The sequence below is a fragment of the Marmota monax genome, unplaced genomic scaffold, assembly GCF_021218885.2.
Source record: "Marmota monax isolate L192 unplaced genomic scaffold, Marmota_monax_Labrador192_F-V1.1 WCK01_AAM20220418_F8-fsc00011, whole genome shotgun sequence".
NCBI classification, from domain to species: Eukaryota; Metazoa; Chordata; class Mammalia; order Rodentia; family Sciuridae; genus Marmota; species Marmota monax.
The window spans coordinates 15,217,876-15,238,111 of record NW_026693082.1 but is presented as its reverse complement, the minus strand read 5'-3'; the positions used below and the strand labels follow the sequence as shown (position 1 = coordinate 15,238,111).

General features: G+C 38.8%; 1 protein-coding gene across 3 annotated transcripts in view; it reads right to left on the bottom strand.

Annotated features, from left to right (window-relative positions):
* The window catches only part of Nek5 (NIMA related kinase 5), a 65,700-nt gene extending 47,201 nt beyond the window's left edge, over positions 1 to 18,499 (bottom strand). Inside the window, exons 1-4 of one of the 3 annotated variants that reach the window (XM_046454147.2) lie at positions 18,262 to 18,499; positions 16,622 to 16,760; positions 7,262 to 7,358; positions 1,686 to 1,783 (exon numbers count right to left, since the gene is read on the bottom strand). In XM_046454147.2, coding sequence (XP_046310103.1) covers positions 1,686 to 1,783; positions 7,262 to 7,358; positions 16,622 to 16,738 — 312 coding nt within the window. In that variant the 5' untranslated portion in view covers positions 16,739 to 16,760; positions 18,262 to 18,499. The other 2 variants (XM_058582550.1, XM_058582551.1) reach the window with 2 other exon arrangements.
* Positions 18,500 to 20,236: the final 1,737 nt, after the last annotated feature.

Sequence of the window (20,236 nt, the reverse complement as noted above, 5' to 3'; positions counted from 1 at the left end):
TGTGGAGGCAAACATAATACGCAACTATTGGCTAGCCTGGTAGCCATTGAAATGCCCTCATTATAACACGTAAAGAGAGAGAAATAATATTTTTGTGTGTGTGTTTATAGGAGAGGAGCTAATAAATATTATCTTATCATATTGTTTTTCTCTTACAGCTAGAAACATAGAGGCCCAGAAAGGGAATGCAAACATCACTGGTATCACAGGAATTCCACAACAGAAGAAGACAAATGAGCAGGGGAGGGAAGCCCTGAGTTCAATCCCCAACACTGCAATAAATAAATAAATAAATAAAACAAAAACAACAACAATCAAAAAACTCAATTATATTTTAGTCATAATTTTATCTTAGTTGGCCATGAGCCTCTTTATTAAAATGTGTTCTGTTCCTATAGAGATTCATTTAAATTATTCTAAAATTTCAATGGTTCTCTGCCAAATTATATAGAAAGAAGAAAATAATAAAAGAAAAATGGCTAAATTCCAGGCGTTAAGATTCCGTGGTCATTTTAGTTCTTTCCTAACAAAAGGAAATGCAATTCAAAATTTTGTCCTGAAAAGCATTTTTATAAAATGTGCCCAAATAATACCTAGATAAGAAGAAAGGAGGACTTCCATAAATACAGAATTTAATATATAATGCAAATGAGTGTAGGAAGAATGCTTGATTAAATTTACAGAGATTGAAGATAATGATTTAAAATATTCAACATTCAAAATATTCAGACGTTCAAAATTTTCAACTTTAGGAAAAAATTACATGGGCATGATGCTCTTAAATGCTAAAATAGAATAAAGAAACAAATGGCCAAAAGAAAAATGATGAGCCATTCCTGTATACTGCTTGAGACAATGGCCTTACCCATCAGCCACACAAGCCCTAATTTTGATTCCCCTCCACACACACATACTTGTGTCCTTTATGAGTACAACTCCCAGGAGGGTCCCAAAGGAGGCTTGACATATAGAAGAAAAATGTATTTGCGAAAAGAGAAAATGGGAACTAAGGCCATTATTCTTCACCTTTTCTCTTCCCCTAACCAATAAAACTAGGGTTGGGGGCTTAGCTCAGTGGTAGAGCACTTGTCTAGTATGCACAAGTTGGATTCCTAGCACCACAAAAGAAAAAAATATATATAAATTAAAAACTAATGAAACTGAACAGGCATTGTTAAGAAAATCCCCTATCTCCCTTAGAAAAGTGGGAAGCTACTTTAAGAGAACCACATGGTAAAAGAAAAGAGAGTAAAGCTATGAATATGAACATTTAAAATGGCTAACGAATATCAACATCAACATTCATACATTTTTTAAACCATAAAGTCTTATCTTAGAGGCATCCTATATAGATCATCCAAAGAGATTGTCTTCTCTTTAATTCTCAAGAAGAAATTCAATTTCAGTTCAATTACAAACATGTTCTGGGACTAAATCTACTAAGAATATGCATCCACTATTTTGAATTTCTCTAGCAAAAGCCATGCTTCATATAAACATGGTCTGCTATTTATTTTCTTTATTTTTATGTGGTGCCTGGAATCGAACCCAATGTCTCATGCATGTTAGGCAAGCGCACTATCCTTGAACCACGACCCCAGCCCAGATATGCTACTCTGACTTTATATGTTTAATACCCTCACACACACATATAAACTAAAAGGCAAATTAGAAATGCTCTTTACCTGATCTTCACTAAATAGCACTCCCCGCTGCCTGAGGATCCTTTTTGCAAGATCTCCTCCATCACAATATTCCATTACGATAAATAATCTGCTGTTTTCTGTAAAAAAGGTCATCATTTGGTGCTAGAAAATGTTAGATATTCAACATTAATTTGCCCTTCAAATTCTAGAAAGTAGAGAAATATAACAGAAAAATGCAGAATACAATTTTAAAACTCTGGCTGTGAGACTCTTCTCAGCAGAAGGTATTCAAATAATCAACAAATATATAAAAAAAAATGTTCATCATATCTAGCAATTAGAGAAATGCAAATCAAAACTACTCTTAAGATTTCGTCTCACTTAAAATCAGCATACTACAGAGCCAAATCAATGTTTATAGTAGCACAATTCACAATAGCTAAACTGTGGAACCAACCTAGATACCCTTCAATAGATGAATGCATAAAGAAACTGTGGTACATATACACAATGGAATATTACTCAGCATTAAAAAAGAATAAAATTATGACATTTGTTGGTAAATGGATGGAAATGGAGACTATCATGCTGAATGAAATAAGCCAGTCCCAAAAAACCAAAGGCTAAATGTTTTCTCTGATATGTGGATGCTGATCAACAATGGGGTTGCTGGGAAAGAATGGAGGAACTTTGGACTGGACAGAGGGGAGGGAGAGAAAGGGAGGGGATATGGGGGTAGGAAAGATGGTAGAATGAGAAGGTCATCATAACTCTAGGTACTTGTGTGATTGCACAAATGGTGCAACTCTACATGGTGTACCACCAGAGAAATGAAAAGTTGTGCTCCATTTGTGTACAATAAATTGAATTGCATTCTGCTGTCATGCATAATCAATTAGAACAAATTAAAAAAGAAGTACAACTAATAGCCAAACAAAACAAAACTAAACTAAACTTTTGGCTATGAAATCAAGATGGTCTGAATTATTTTTGTTTGTTCATTTGTTCAGTTCTGGGGATTGAATGCACAAACATTCCACCACTGAGCTACATCCCCAGATCTTTTTATTTTATTTTGAGTTAGGGTTTTGTGAAGTTAGTGAAGCTGGTCTTGAACTTGTGATCCTCCTGTCCCAGCTTCTCCAGTTGCTGGGATTACAGATGTGCACCACCTTACCCAGCCAGACTGCGTTCTAATCTCACTTCACCACTTATATTTCTTAGCTCTGTGACTCTGGGTAAATTGATTTCTCTGTGCCTTATTAACTGATCTGTGAAATGGAAATTATAGAATAGACACTTCCTCTTAAGGTTGTTGGAAGGATTTAAATGAGTTAATACCAGATGCTTAGAACAACACACTCAATAAGAGGTCAATATATGTTAACTATTATTATTTACTACAATCCCATAAGAGATTAGAAATCTGCTGTAAAAATAGCAGCTGTCTTTCCCAACATTCCAGGAAGAATTAATAGCCCTTTCTTGAATTTGGATATAAACTTGTGTTTATATAAAATTGTTCAATCATACTGTTGACACAATAGAAATTCTTCTGACTGAACTCTGCCTAACCTACTCGCTAGACCACTGAATGCTCACCATTGCTGTTGGCCACCTAAGATCACCACCAGTGGCTCCTGGGCTGTCAAGGACATCCAAGTCCCTGTGCTCCCGCCAATCAAACTGATTCTCACCAAGACAGATACAATATAAAAAAGATGTGATTATTTCTATAAAAGCATCTTTGAATGATTTTGGAGGAATTCATGAGCTGCTAAAAAAAAATTAAGATGTTGACCTCAATGTTGGATGGGACAGGTAAAATAAAATGGGAAAAGCTCTAAAAGGATTGTGGACCCAGATTACATACAAATTCTTATTGCATGTTAAAGAAAGGAAACTGAAGATTCCAGATGAGGGATATAGGTTATATAAAGAATAAGAAAAAACCAGGTCTTTGCCTTACATCAAAAGGTTAGTAAATTATTTTAAAATATATTTCTTGGTCTACATGTTTGTATCCCACAAAATCTATGTTGAAATCCTAACCCCCAAGGTAATAGTATTAAGAGGTAGGGCTTTCAGGAGGTATCAGGCCATGAGGGTGGCACCCACATGAATGTGACAAGTGCCCTTATAAAAGAGGCCCAAGGGAGAACTCTCCCCTTCCACCATGTTGAGGACACAGAAAGAAGTTACCATCTATGAACCAGAAAGTAAACTGCCGTCAGACCCTATCAGATACTGCCGATACCTTGATCTTAGACTTGATCTTGGCCTAGAGAACTGTCAGCAATACAAGTCTGTTTGAAAACTACCTAGTATTTTGTTATAGTGGACAGAAGAGTCTAAGACATATCATTTCCTAATTTAATTTTTTCATTAGCCAGTCAACCAGCCGGGATCTTCTTAGGAAGGAGAAAAAAAAAGGCTTTTACTAACTTGTTAGTTTCTCTTACTAGTTTGTGGGCTCTCTGAAGACAAAGCCCACATATTATTCTTTTGTATTCCTTATATCTAATACAGTAATTAGCACATGAAAGAGACTTCTGACCCATAAAAATTAAGAGATACATCAGGGAATACAAAGAGAGAAGGACATAGAGTCAGTTAATAAATGGCTACTGTTTTAAGCCATGAAATGTATGGTTCCTTGTTATGCAACAATAGTAAAAATATACAACAGTGCAGGAATTTTTGTGTGTTTTGTTCACTGATTGATCTCCAAGTCCTAGAACTTGCCTAGAGATAGTTAATGAGTTATGCCATTCCTCAGTATATACCCAAAGGACTTAAAATCAGCATACTACAGTGACACAGCCACATCAATATTTATAGCAGCTAAAGTCACAATAGCCAAGCTATGGAACCAACCTAGGTGCCCTTCAATAGATGAATGGATAAAGAAAATGTGGCATATATACACAGTGGACTATTACTCAACTATAAAGAAGAATGAAATTACAGCATTTGCCAGTAAATAGATGGAGGTGGAGACTATCATGCTAAGTGCAATAATCCAATCCCAAAAAAACAAGACTGAATGTTCTCTCTGATATGTGGATGCTAACACACAATAAGTGGGCAGTAGGGGGGTGGGATAGAAGTTCACATGATTAGATAAGGGGAATGAAGGGAAGAGAGGGAGATTGGGAATGGAAGAGACAGTAGAACGAATCAGACATAACTTTCCTATGTTCATATAAGAACACACCTCCAGTGTAACTCCACATCATGTGCAACCACAAAAATAGGAAGTTATACTCCATATATGTACGATACGTAAAAATACACTCTACTGTCATGTACCTAAAAAGAACAAATAAAAAATTAAAAATTTAAAAGGAAAGTTAATGAATATTTATTGGTGGAATTTAAATGCAGTTAAATTAGACTTAGGAAAACATCAGTACACATTCTTCTTAAGTTAATTCAAAACCATAAAAACCTCATATTTTTTCATAGACAAACATTAGAGCCATGGATCTAACGTTCAGAGATAAGCTGTCTTAGGATAAACAAAACCTGCTTTCACACACTCTCTCAGTCAGGGGCAACAAGGACCTCTGAAGCTTTTGAAAAAGTTTGATGTGTCTAGTATCAACAATCTGCCAAGCAAACTCATAGGCATTCTAATAGCTCCCATTTTTTCCAGCACAGAGATGCTCTACTTAACAAAATAAAACGAAAAAAAAAGTCCTAAGGAAATTTAAATTAACACTAGAAACAAACTCAGCAGAGATTATTTATAGTGTAAGAATGACCTTGGTTTTGTAACAGTATTGTAAACTTTCCTTAAAAATACATTTTGCATGGGGTAAAGATATACTGTGGTCTATTGAAAAGGTCCAGTTCATTTGCTTATTCAGCAAATACATATTGAGCAACTACTACATGCCACATGCTGAGGAACAAAGAGGTGAGCAAAAAAGACAGAAGCCCCCCAGATTCGTTAAGTTTTCTGCCTGCATTATGTGTGTGTACAGTGCTAGGGATCAAACCCAGGGCTCCATACAGGCTAAGCAAGTGCTCTACCACTGAGCTTCAGCCCCAGCTCGCGGGTGCTGTCTGAAGGAAAACAAATGCTAAATAAATCTGTAATTCTGTATATGTAGATATGCATACATAAGTTAAAAAAAAGTGCTGTGGAAGATCAGCAAAGGGTTATAGTTTGACTTATGAGTTCAGGGAAGGCCTAGGGATGAGCAGAAGTGACCTACATAAAGAAAGTCACAATAATAACAAAAAAAATTAGGAAAAGAAAGATGGTCTTATGGAGTTGTTAGGAATCAATGCACAGGAATGCAGGAGACTTTATTCATTGGCTGTCCTTCATAGTTGTTCAGGGCTAGGGTGTAGCTCAGTGGAAGAACATTTGCCTATCACGTTTGAGGCTCTAGTGCAACCCTCAGGACTATAAAAAAAAAAAAATTCACTGCCTGCCCCCATGTACTGCTTTGTTCCCAGGAAGTCTTCAGAAAAATCCTAGGAGATCCTTTATAAACCCATAGTTAAAGGACCAGATGCACAGAAGTACTTTGAATCCAGGGGGTTTAATCAGGAAGGAGCACAGTACCCTGCACGGAATTAAAAACTCAAGAAAGAGTGGGTGTATTTATTTATTAATTTTTTTAACCACTGGATTATGCTTGACAATATCTAGGTTAACTACTTACACACAAATTAAAATAGCTCAGTACTGGGGGCTGGGCTGAGGACCACCCCAACCTTGGTGAACTATGGGCATATATGGCCCTGCCACAGCCTATAAACACCTGACACACCCTATACTGGTGCACTGTCTCTCTCTTCCCATTTTAATGTAAACTTCATGAGGACAGGGGTTTTGTGTTTTGTACACTGCTGTATTCCTGATATATGGAATTAAGCTTAAGTAAGCATTCAGTTAATGGATACTAACTGAATAAATGGTCTTTGACCAGGACTCTCTTATTTTTCTTTTTAACCTTTGTAAGAGTGATGGATGGAGGCAGAATAGATAAATTCAAGCTGTGCAGGGGAGGGAATTCCTTCCTCAAAGTTCTTCGCCTCTAATGGGCAGTTCGCTTGGCTGTCTTCTGGCTGTTTGCTGACTCTCTATGAAAGGATTACGCAGCCCTGTTGCCCTGGGACACTCAGGGCCTCCTGAAAGCAGAGTATACCCCCTTACACACATATCCTAGTGGGCATGATAGTGTGGTGCTCCGTGTCTTCCTCTTTCCTCTTGCTAAGAAAAGAGTATGCTCTGTCTAGGTTGTCCCTTCAGCCCGGAACCCAAAGTTCAGACCACAGCTTGCCCACAGCCAGCACATAATGTGAGTGATAAAGAGGTGTTTATAGCATGGGCCATGGAAACTCGGGAGTTGTTACTGCTGCAAATCTAATATGCCAATCGTCGACTACTTTGGGGAGTGAGATTAAGATGAGAGGGGAAGACTTAATAAAACAGAAGAAAGCTGTCTACAGAAACCCACTAGAAGATAACATCTCAAACTGCAATTTAAGTAAATGGGAAAATTAGTCCATTTATAAAAATTAATGTATACACAAGTCTCAGGAACATCTTTTATAAGTCAACATGTCTATACTTAAGAATATTAGAAAAATCTCACCTTGAAATGAACTAAAGAAGGTTACAATGTTGGGATGTTTCATCTTGGCCAAAAGAATCACTTCTTTCTTTGAAGCTTCTTTGTCTTGGATAGGCATCTAAATTATATTAAGAGACAAGATAACAAGAGTTATCTGTGAAGATAACTTACTTTCAGGAGCATGCTTCTGTTGTAGGGACAGAGGCAAGGCACCGAAGATAGCAGGAAACAGTTTTATTTGGCTACAGCCAGGTTCAGAGGGCACAGTTTTTGCTGTAATCAATTAATCCCCTGAACCCCGAGTTCAGGGAGTTTCAGAGTTTTATACCCAGCAAGTAAGGGAAGGGGCTCAGAAGTTCACAGTCTGCAGAAGTTCACATAAAAGCAGCTTTTTCTTTCCCTTTTCTGGGCAAGTTAACTCTTCAAGGACAACACCTGAGAAGGGGAGAGCTTCTTCTCCCCTTCTTTCCTCTCCCTGCCAGCTGTTACCATGGAGCCCAATTGTAACTTATCTTAAAAATGTAGACATCTCTGTGAAACCCCAGCTCAAGGCCAGAGGCCTTGTTTGCACATTTCTTCAAAGTACTATACTGGATATGCTTGTGAAAAAGTAATAAGGGGGTGTTCAGCACCTGGAGTGCTGGTATCTTCCCGGCCAGTGGCCAAGTAAATAGGGCTACACAAAAATAGGAAGTTTATCTATATTGGACTCTTCCTCAGAGACTCTTTTGCTGACAGTCCTAAAATCAGGCATGGTGAAGAGGGCTTTTCTGTGGAGAAAAGGGGTGCCACTTTGCTTCCTGTACTCCCACCTAAAATTCCCTAGGATGCGCTGGGAATGTAGCTCAGTGGTATAGCGCATGTTAAGCATGCATGAGGCCCTGGGTTCAAACCCCAGCACCGAAATAAATGAATTACATTAAATTCCTAAGATGAAATTGGTTTTTAATGTCACTTCTAAAACCCATCTCCTAGGTAGAGAAGATGACATCTCTAGAATTAGTAAAGTGTTCCATATTTAATCAACATTTGTCAATGGGAAACATAATCAAGAAAATAAATACTGCTGGTGCAATTTTACTGTATTAAAAGTCAGAAGCCAGGTGTGGTGAACCACACCTTTAGTCCCAGGTACTGGGGAGGCTGAGGCAGGAGAATCACTTGAACCCAGGATTTTGAGATCAGTCTGAGCAATATAATGAGAACCTGTTTCAAAAATAAGTAAGTAAAAGTTGTCCCCCTCCTCATCTGTTTCTATTTTTTAAAAAGACAAATACCCTGATAGAAAAACAGCAAAGCAGCATGGTCTGATGGCACTGCCTGTAGAGCACCCCCTGGGTTCAATCCCTAGTGATGCGCTTGCACACATTCTCTCTCTCTCTCTCTCTCTCTCTCTCTCTCTCTCTCTCTCTCTCACACACACACACACACACACACACACACACCAAAAAAAAAAAAAAAGAAAAAAAGAAGACAAAAACAGCAAAGCAACATACACAAAAAAGAAAGAAAATAAAGGAATTAAATATGATCAATAAATAGGAAAAAATAGGGGCTGGGGCTGTAGCTCGGTGGCAGAGCACTTGACTATGCATGTGTGAGGCTCTGGGTTTGATCCTTAGTACCACATAAAAATAAATAAAATAAAGGCATTCTGTCCATCTACATATACAAAAAAAATTTTAAAGTAGGAAAAAATACATCATTCAGGAATCAAAGGAATAAAAGCTAAAACAAAATTGGCAAAGATGAAAAGAATGTTAACAAACACTATGGGCCAAAAACCCAGCAAAATAGACATTCATATTTCTGGTAAAAGTCCATACATTGGTAAAATCTTTCTGAAAAGGTAATTTTATAATGCATAATATGAAATTTAAAACTATTCCTATTTTTGAATAATTCTAGAAAAATTTCCAAAGAAAAGAATAAAAAAAGCCAGGGCCACAGATGAAGAAGAAATGATGGAAATTCATTTGAAAATCAAATGGGGGTGGGGAGAACTGCCTCAATACAGGCTATTCAGTGGATTATAATAATAGTGGAGGGTTGAAATGTAGTTTCAAAAGTGGACAATTTCTGTTCTTACATCTGTTTATAAAGAAAATCATAATGTCTTGAAATCACTCTTATGTAAATAGATGACCTTTTTGCAGTGTAAATAAATAAATAATGTGCCCAGGAGTTATACAAAATTCTTTAATACAGTGTTTTATTGCTGGTTTTTAAATTACTCTAATAATACAGACTTGTAAATTTGATTGTTTGGAGTGACAGGGATAGAACCCAGGACCGTGTGTGCTACAAACTCGCTCAACCTCTGAGCAACACTCCTAACCCTAAAGTCCACTTAATCATTAAAAATAGTCTGGAGAACAAAACAAATTTTTTAAAAAAACACCGAGCTACATCACTAGCCCTTTTTATTTTTCATTTTGATACAGCAAGCTAAGCTGACAAGACTGGCCTTGAACTTGTGATCCTCAGCCTCCCTAGCAGCTGGAATTACAGGTATGCACTACCGAGACCAGCTTGGAGAGAAATTTTTTAAAATGCTTATAGTGAATAATTAAGAAAGATGTCATAAATTATCTTTGTTTTCCTCTAAAAGTTCTTATTTTCCTCTTTGCTTATTTTCAAAATTTCTACAGTGAATGTTTTTACCCTTATAATTAAGAAAAGATACAGCATGCACAGGGACCTGAATTCAATCCCAGAACTGCCAAATAAAGGGGGGTATGGTGGAGAGACAAGATACAACACTTTTTTTTTTTTAAGCAATATATAAAAAAGAACATGTTTAATAACAGTAGAATGATAAGAGAAAATATTAGTTTTTTGATACCTGTAAGAAAATAAGCAATTTAAATTCTGACCTAGAGTTATTGAGTGGTGAGGTACTGGAGAGATGAGAAGAAATGTAAATTTCTCTAGACAAGAAATAATAAAAAGCTACAATAGAGCAGACAGGAAGAAATATGTAATCAATTTTTTTGTAATCAGTGTTGATACTATGACAGCAGTGTCACAGGCAAATCTGATAGCATAAAGAATATATGGGGAGATGAGAATAATGGGTTCTAAAATAGCATTCTACTTATTTATGGAACATAGTTAAATGATGAATACAATTAGTATTGCACTAAAAAAACAGTTTGTGATTATACTAACAATTTGGATAGATGCTATGAAATGAGTTGATAAATATTTTTATAAAAAAGTTTTTCTGTTTTTCTGGTACTGGGGATCAAACCCAAGGCCTTGTACATCCTAAGTAAGCACTCTACCACTGAGCTATATCCCAGCTCTAGAAGTTTTATATTTTTATGGAGTCAACCCAGCCACCTTTTCTTTTATGACTTTATAACTTCCAGTGAAGTTTGGGAGCGTGGCTCTAGCATTATGAAAATTGTACTATAGAGGCTGGGATTGTGGCTCAGAGGTAGAGCACTTGCCTAGCACATGCAAGGCCCTGGGTTTGATCCTCAGCACCACATTAAAAAATAAATAAATAAAGGTATTGTGTCCAACTATAACTAAAAAATAAAATATTTTTTTAAAAAAACTGTACTATATGAAAAATGGAGCCATGAGAAAGCTGCTGGAGGACCCAAGTCTATGTGACAAAAGAAATTTAAGCAAATTCAAGGAAGAGAAAGAGTCCAGAGTATTTAGCAGATAATTGGAATTTGGAGAGAGAAAAGACTCACAGATGACCCCAAGATTTGGAGCCCAGATAACATAAAGATATTGATGTCATTAACACAGTGCAGTATGGGGGTGGTGAAATGGGTCTGCATATAATGATGGGAAATTCCCACTTGGTTTTGGGCACAGTTGTGGTAACTAGCTCCCAAATGGTCTCAATGATCCTTGTCCTAAATTCTGTCTTATTTTTTTTTTTAAATTAACAAGAGTAAAAATATATTTAGTTCATGTAATAGCTACCTTGAATTTTGGCAGAGTTATACATTATAATCCCCTGTTTGAGATCCTAGTAATCGTGACAAAAACCAACATTTGGATACAACTTTAAATGTACTGAAATCTGGTCTACTTCTTTCATAGTCACTTTCACATGCAGTGAGATGGGACACAGAGCCTTATCTCAGGTAAGGCGGGGCTCTTCATAAATCTTAAGTACTGTAGTTCTGAAGCTGATCTTTGCTTTTTAAACATCATTTTACAAGGCCTACATAAATTGTTGCTCAAGTTTACATGAATATTAGCTAACACAATATAATATCACACCTAAAACATGAATTAAAGAAAAGCTGAAAGCTTTTAACCTTTTGTAGAAAAGTAGCAAAGTATTTTTGTGTTTTACAATAAAACCTTTACACAGATTAGGCTCTCATTAACTTAAAAATATATTTAAATTGTATCTTAGTATAAAAAGTAACATAGAACTTTACATATCTTATTGATAATAAGTCCAGTTATAGAACACAAATGATATAAATAAATCTCCAACATGTTTTTCTTTTAAGCCTAATATTACCATACAACTTTAGAACACCAGCTTGATATAAGGCTCTTTTAAAGCTTCTACCTTATAGATTTGTATACCTGGAAGATATGAACAAATAGCACCACAATTACATTGATGTTTTTATATTAACCAAGTTTAGCTTTTAAAGAAATAACATAGCACAATTCTCTAAAACAACAGCACTTGTTTAACCAGCTGTTTAATTTCTTTAAGATTACTTGCTCAAAAACTTACACATATAACCAACTTACACAGACCTTCTTTATCACTTACTTAAACCCTCTTATTAACTTAATCACATAAACTTTTATCCAGAAACGCATTTTCCTTCTATTAAATCCATACCTAGAACCTTTTAATTTCTCTTTTCCATCTGTTAACCTCCTTTTCTGTTCACATTTTGAAACAATACTTGTAAATTTCTGAATTTAAGCAGATTATTTCATAGACATCAACATTTTATTAGGGTCTTTTTTAACACCTAGAAAAACTTATAATCTTATTTTTAAAGACATCTTTACTTTTATCTGTTTACCCAATTTAAATTGAACCATTTGAATCACGTGAATCAAAGACATTTGGATCCATTTTTTAAATTTTTCATGAGCGCTCCTCATATATCTGCAAATTGTCATATAATTGCATGATATATGGACATACACATATAGACATACAACACGTAACACAAGTGTGCACACATACACAATAGTAAAGGCCTTGTAGCTTTTCTCAGGTGAAATCTCCATTGCAATGTTTAAAAAAACTCCACAGTTGATCAAAAATCGAACTGATTAGAAAAACATTAACTTAGGTCGGTAGGATCAAAATCATGAGCTCAAAAAAAAATACAGAATTAAGAAAAAGAAAAAGTCCTAGAAAAAAATTGACCGGCCAGTAATTAGTAAATGCCATACAATTTACTCTTTGGTTTAATGTAGTTTGAGTTCAGGTAAAAGACACCTTTACTTTTTTTCCCCTCAGTCTCCTACTGAGCCCCAGGCTTCTTCTATTTGCATATCAACTTAAGTCCTGGCTGAGGTCTGGAAGGAACTGGGAAAACTGGAATTCTGAGCAGAAACCTCATGCCTAAGGCATTTTAACCATAAGTCACAATTTTCAGGTTTGGATGTTGAAAATTATGATACAAGTTTAAGATACAATTCACAAAATTTCATACCTCTACATCTTTCTACACTAGAAAAACTTGCTCACACAAAACTGAAAATAGGATCTCACTTGATAATATAAAAGCTACCATCAGAAGAAATTCCTTCAGGATCATTAAGCCACATCCTTTATTCTGAAGTTCCTAAAGTAGTATTAAGTTACCTTAAATCACCTGAAAAAAATTCCAAAAGAGAACCACACACTACCATGTATATCCAAAATTAAGCTTTAAAAATTTCCAAGACTGTTGCTATTTAATGTCATTTTAATAAGCCAGACCAGCGTTCCAATTCAACACTTTTCTTTCCTAAATCTTACACACTGAGAGGAACAGATACCATATCATAATTTACTATCCTTGCCCAAGTTAATGCACTGGTACACCTAGTGAAATCTTCTCAGGCTACCCAGTTCAAAAATTGATGAAAAAAATAAAACTAAATGATTGGGAGTTACTTGCCAACTTGGAAGTAGAGTTCTTTAATTTTCCATCCTAAGTATTTAGCATGAACTATCTGAAATCACAAACTAAACAATTACCTAACCCCAACTTTTAACTGCAAGATTGTGCAATGCTTCAAACTCATTTAGATACCAGATGTTACAATGAAACATCATCTTTTAGACACACATTTAGCCTAAATTATCCCCAAGAAACAATTTATAATAACTTTAAAACAGACAGACCAGATAAGAGAAAATCTCCCCAGGTTTCTAATTTCCATTTAATTATGACTCCTACATCAGTGGCACCATAGATTTCCCCACCAGTGGACCAGATGTTTTCACAGAGGGGCAACTATAGGTGTAAAATCAAGGGTCTTGGTGTGGCGACTTTACTGCATTCAGTGTCCCCTTCTTTTTAAGTAGACAGAGATGGAGCAATCCTTACAGTGCAGGGAAGAAATGAGGAGGTTCCCCAAAGCAAAATGGCTTTGGCAGCTGCTGGGAGTCCCTCAGTCTCTCCTTTTACTTATAGGATTAGCTCCTTTGGTTAGATCCAATTCCAGGCAATCTGGCATATCTCCTAACTTTCCAATAGTCAGTTTTTATCTGCCTTAGGTCTTGAAGGGGGAAGGGGGTATGTACTTTGATCGGCCCAAATTCTCCTGGCATCTCCTGGAGAGGTAATATATTTGGTTTGCCTGTTGGGGCAGAGGCAGAGAGGCTAGCCGATGGAGATTTTGTGGGTCCTCCTGATTCTTTTTCCTCAGTGAGTCCCCAAGATTTTCTCTCTTCATGGCAGATATCATAGCTAAGTCTACTTTACACTGTTGGCATAATTTAGGATTTTCCCTTAGAGCAAAGAAAACCTGAACATACAGCACCTCACCCCATTTCCCTTTTTTGTAAATTTTATCAAGCTGTAAAATTGTATTAAAATTGATATTTCCCTCTGGTGGCCAGGTTTCTCCATCAGAGAGTTTGTATTGAGGCCAGGCCAAGAAAATGAGGCGCTTTTTCTTGAGTACTGAGAGTCAAATCTATCCCAGTTTTTCAATACGCAGGCTAGTGGTGCACCTGGCGTATTGGAGAGAGAGAAGCTCCCGTCTGAGTGAGAAGAAAACAGGATTCAGGCGCCCACACCGCGCCAGAGAAAACTGTTCTCATTAGGGACGTCTCCCTAAGCTTGAGCTTCCTAAAGGGTCCAGAAAACCCGTCTCTCACCTTGCTTTGCCAAGGGGTTTCTGGTCCCCTTTAGCAAAGTGCTAGGGTCTCAGTTTGCCCTGTGCCAGAGACCCTGGGAGGATTCAGACTTAAGGGCATCACTGCTTATCCTCCCGGCCACTAAAAACCCATTGCAAAAGAGAAACGTGCACTCTTTTGTTGCCTTTGCTCTGTAGACTAAAGGAACCGCCTAAGGGTTAAGGGATATCTACTGGTTATAAGGTAGCAGATTACTGGAGGAGTTGATTCTAAAAATGCCTCTCTAGCAGCTTAAGGAACACAACACATTTTAAACATTGGGGCAGTAAAACAGACTAGTGAAATTTACCTATGCACCTTAGGGAACCTGGGCAGATTTTACTAATTATCTCATGCCTTTCTCAGTCCTGCAACCTGAATTGCTAACATTTCTGACCAACAAAGAAGGGGAGCATCCAGGAGGGAATGGATGCGGATTTGGGAGTGTTGCATAGCCCATACGGAAGCAAATGTGATTGGGGCTTTCCCTCAGTGCCATTCATCTACCGATCACCTAGATACCCCTGAGGGCTGTCGGGAGGGGGCTCAAGAGAAAGGAATTTAGGACTACGTCTGAGTGTAGCCCAGACCGGAATTCCGCAGTTGTTCCAAACTCCTTCCTCCACCTCCTCGCATCCGAGGCAGACCGGGATTCGGGACACTGTGTACTCACACCAATTGCTCTCCGGGCCCAGACAGAAAAGTTGGAAGTGGCTTTGACAGAACCCAACATGCCTGCTCTGTACCGAACAGGTGATTGAGAGCTGCCTAGGCCGGGAAACCTCTCACCCGAGTCTTGAAGAGTGGCGGCTGCACTAATTGCGTTTAAGTAGCCGTCGGGTGCCCACCTTACCCTCCAGAAAGAAAGAGAAAGGTGCACCTCAGACAGACATGGGGTGCATGAGAGGGCTTACCTCGGTGTAGAAGAATCTTGGTGGGACCTCCAATATGTTACCGCTGTTGACCGGTGACGAGTCCTTGCTTCCCCAATGTTGAAGAATAACACCAGAGAAGCACGCCGAGGCAAGGTCAGAGTAGAAATTAGAAGTTTATTAAAGGACAGCAGAAAAGACTTCTCCCGGAGGAAGAAGGGGACCCAAGAGGTGGAATCCCTTTTTTTTTTTTTGTACCAGAGATTGAACCCAGTGGCACTTAACCTCTGAGCCACATTCCCATTGTGTGTGTGTGTGTGTGTGTGCGCGCGCGCGCATGCACAGTGCTGGTGATTGAACCCAGGATCTTGTGCATGCAAGACAAGCACTCTATCAACTAGGCTATATCCCCAGCACCCTCCAGTCTGGTTTTTATTTTTAATTTTGAGATAGGGTCTAAGTTACTGAGCCTGGCTTTGAACTTGTGATCCTCCTACCTCTGCCTCCTGGCTGCTGGGATTACATGACCACATCCAGCCCTTGTCCTAAATTCTTGGTGCATAGAAACTGTGAGATGATTAATGTTTAGCATTTAAGGAACTAATATGTTACACAGCAATAGATCATTAACATAGATATTACTTAGAGATATCTAGCTGGAAGGTGAAATGTGGAATGAAGGAGCAGGAAGAAGAGTAATCTGCTTAGTGGTAAACACTGAAGTGAAATGAAGTGATTACCAGGTGCTTATGTGCAGAAAGAGAAGGTCAGCAAAGGGCAGATGACTGGGGACATACAGAGAGTGAGGTAAGAGAGGGGCCTCAGGAACAGCAGTCAGATAAACAAAAATGAGTGAGCAGAACAAAGTCATAGAAGAAGACTATAACAGGCTACTAGAATAAGAGAACACTATGAATATGCCATGGATCCATAATACGGGACCTGTATTGGCAAATTGCATTATGTCTGAAGTTAATCATTCACACATGAGGTTTAACTTAGGTTTGGGTAGTTTTTAGGGAGTTTCTTTTACAACTTTCTTTTAAAGTTCTTTTACAACTTTAAAAATTGTGGTAAAATATATAAAAGACACAATATATACTATTTTAATCATTTTTAAGAGTGCAATTATTCTTAACAAAAATTGGAACTTCTCAACTTTACCTTTGCAAAATTGATCTCTTTTATGACACAGTGCTTGCTATCCAATTTTTCTTTAGCCAAGTATGCTTTTCCAAAGGCACCTTCCCCAATGATTTTAATCATGTCAAATTTATCCATGGTCTTCAGTGCTCGAAGGTTTCTGGGAATAAGGTATTGAAATTTTACTGCACATTCCTCATGACAACTAACAAAGTCAGATTTTTTTTTTTTTTTTTTTTTTTTTGGTACTGGAAATTGATCTCAGAGGCACTTAACCACTGAGCCACATCCCCAGCCCTATTTTTTCATGATCCTCCTGCCTCAGCCTCCCAAGCCGTTTGTATTTAATGGGCGTGTGCCACTGCAACGGGCCAAAGTCAGAAAATTGATGACTAAAATATAAAAGAACTGACGTTGCTAAAATTTCCCTTCAAACTTTGCAAAGACAGAGTCAAAAAATTTCCTTGCATTGTGACCTTGAGCAAGTCACTTAACCTTGCAAAACCTCACTTTTCAGGTTTTAAATGGAAATAATACCTGTGTTGAAAGTTTGTTCTGACAAGGAAAGATCTTATATCCCTGGTGCCTGTCACCTCCAGGGAAGAGGAATATTCTTTTTGTCGGTGTGGTAGCACAATCTAGCCCTTCTCAGTGAGAAGGTGCTGCCCCCTAGGGGAAGCTTGTAAATTGATACGGGGTTTTCAGCTCTGCACAGAATCAGAGGCATTACAGTATTTAGAGGCAGTTAGGGTCTGCATTACTAGTTGGCAAGCGAAGGCCTGCCCTACACAGTAAAGGATTGCCCCGCCGCTCAAACTTGGAAAGTCTCCTCGTATATTTATATGTGTAGAAGAATCCGTTCACAATTATCTGCGGCTTGACCCAAACTCTGTTTTACCTCTAGACATTATATATATATATATATATATTCCTACAGGTATAACTCACACTGCATTTCCTACGAATGCAATTTATATATATGAAATCTTTTTTGAATTTTGGAACTTTACCAAAAAATTGATCACCATCTTTGAAAATCACGCCCTCCATTGGTCGCGCTCAGAGACCCAGCAATCTTCATGCCGCCGCCACATTCAGGCGACTGCATTACTACTTTGTAGTAGTGCTACGCACTTACAGAGGGAAATACACACTTTGTCTCCTTCTACTTCCCTTTATGCTACCATTAGGACATAACGCGGGTTTTTAAAAATCGAGTGAACAAGACAGGTTGTTTTTCCATGTCAGGGTAGGAAGTGGGCACCAAAGCGTTGCCAGTGGAGACTACGGGCACCAGAAGACCAGGTTCTGAACCAGGCGGGGGCGCAATCGCGGGGATTCAGACCACCAGTCCTGGAATAGAAGGCGCATGACAGAGGTAATAGTAAGTGGAATCCCTCAGGCTTAGAGGGGCCTCTACTTGAGAACCACCCTTGGAGTTTGCTGGCTGGAGGACTGCCGGGTCGCCGCCTGTGCTCTGGAGCTCAGCGTCTTGCGCGTTGCCATGGAGCGCGACACAGCCCTAGACACTAAGCAGCTCCTCGCCTGCCCGGCCCCCAGTCTGGGACTCCATCCGCCCTCCCCACCCCACTCCCATCACCCCCGCCCCCTGCGGATCCTGGGGCAGCTCCAGCTAGGGACGAGGCCTGCCCGCAGCATACCTTTCTCCCGGCTCCTGGCTCCGCTGGGCCAGCAAAGCGTCTGGGTGGATCCAGGTTTCCCGGGCAGCTGAGACTGCCGGTGGCCTGGGCGGAGCCAGTGAGGGAACACAGGGTGCCGGGCTAGAGACAGGACACCTGTCTGCACCGTTCACCCTGAAAAAAGGGCAGAGACCTGGGAGTTTGGAGACCCAACAGATAGATCACTAATCTCCTAATGCCTTAGGTCGCGACCGCTAGCATAACACAAGATCTATACCGCTCCCCGCTCTTTTTAGGGAGCACCTTGCATACATTTTTCTCTGTTCTTTAAATCACACTCCAAAGAGGTAGTCTCCCAGTTTTACAAAATGAACCTAACCGAGACAGGAAGCGTATTATTTGTTTTTGTCATGGTGGTGGTGCTGGGTATCAAACCAGGCACTTGGCGAAGGTTGAGCCAGTGCTCTACCACTGATCTACACTCTGAGCAGGAAATGTGTGTTGTACAGGGCCTTAAATACTGTCATGGGTGTATGTGAGACACATCGGGTCCTACTCTTGGCCACAACCTCGCCTTCCTTTGGGTCCCCTTACAAACTATCTGCTGCCCAGTAGTTTGCAAACTCGTCCTCTCACACCGTCCTATTCCTGATTGGCACATCAAGTTGCGGTCTAATACAGTTCATTACCTGTCTAAGTAGTTGAAAGGATGTAACTTTCACCAAAGGTAAATCCTGACACAAGTAGAACACGTCCATATCCAATGAATCTAAATAACATGACCATTTAACCCATCTTTGACACTCATACATTGCTGGTGGAACTGCAAATTGGTGCAGCCAATATGGAAAGCAGTATGGAGATTCCTTGGAAAATTGGGAATGGAGCAACCATTTGACCCAGCTATCCCTCTCCTTAGTCTATACCCGAAGGACTTAAAAACAGCACACTACAGGGACACAGCCACATTGATGTTTATAGCAGCACAATTCACAATAGCTAAACTATGGAACTACCTAGATGCCCTTCATAGATGAATGGATTTTAAAAAATGGCATATATACACAATGGAATATTACTCAGCAATAAAAGAGAATAAAATTATGGCACTTGCAGGTAAATGGGTGCCGATGGAGAAGACAATGCTAAGTTAGCCAATTCCAAAAAAACAAATGCCGAATGTTTTCTAAGGTGACTGACTCATAGTGGGGTAGGGGGGGAAACATGGGAGGAAAAGACGAACTCTAGATAGGAAAGAGGGGTGGGAGGGGAAGGGAGGGGGCAGGGGGTTAGCAAGGATGGTGGAATGTGATGGACATCATTATCCAAAGTACATGTATGGAGACATGAATTTGTGTGAACATACTTCATATACAACTAGAGATATGAAAAACTGTACTTTATATGTGTAATAAGAATTGTAATGCATTCCTCTGTCATTTATTTTAAAAAAAATCAATAATGAAAAAGTAACCTACATTTGTCCAAAAACAAACCAACCAACCAACCACTGCCTGTAAAGATCTATCAACAACTAAAAAAAAAAAAATTTTTTTTTTTAAAGGACACTAAGTTTGAGGTTAGCCTCAGCAACTTAGTGAGTCCCTGTTTCAAAATAAAATACATAAATAGGGCTGGGAATGTAGCCCAATGATAAACACACACACAATCAATCCCATCAGTTTTTCTTCATTCCCGCCCCTTATTTTATCCCCAGTTCTGGTGATCTTGAACCCAGGGGTGCTTTTACCACTGAGCTACTTCCCAGTCTTTCCCATGCTCCCTGCCCTTTTGGAGACAGGAAAAATTGCAAAAACTGGCCCTCAAACTTGCCATCCTCCTGCCTCAGCCTCCTGAATCACTAGGAGGCATTTGCATGGCCCCTTCCTTTTTCTTAAAAACTATTAAGTGCTTGGGCTGGGGATGTGGCTCAAGCGGTAGCCTGCTCACCTGGCATGTGCGGGGCGCTGGGTTCGATCCTCAGCACCACATAAAA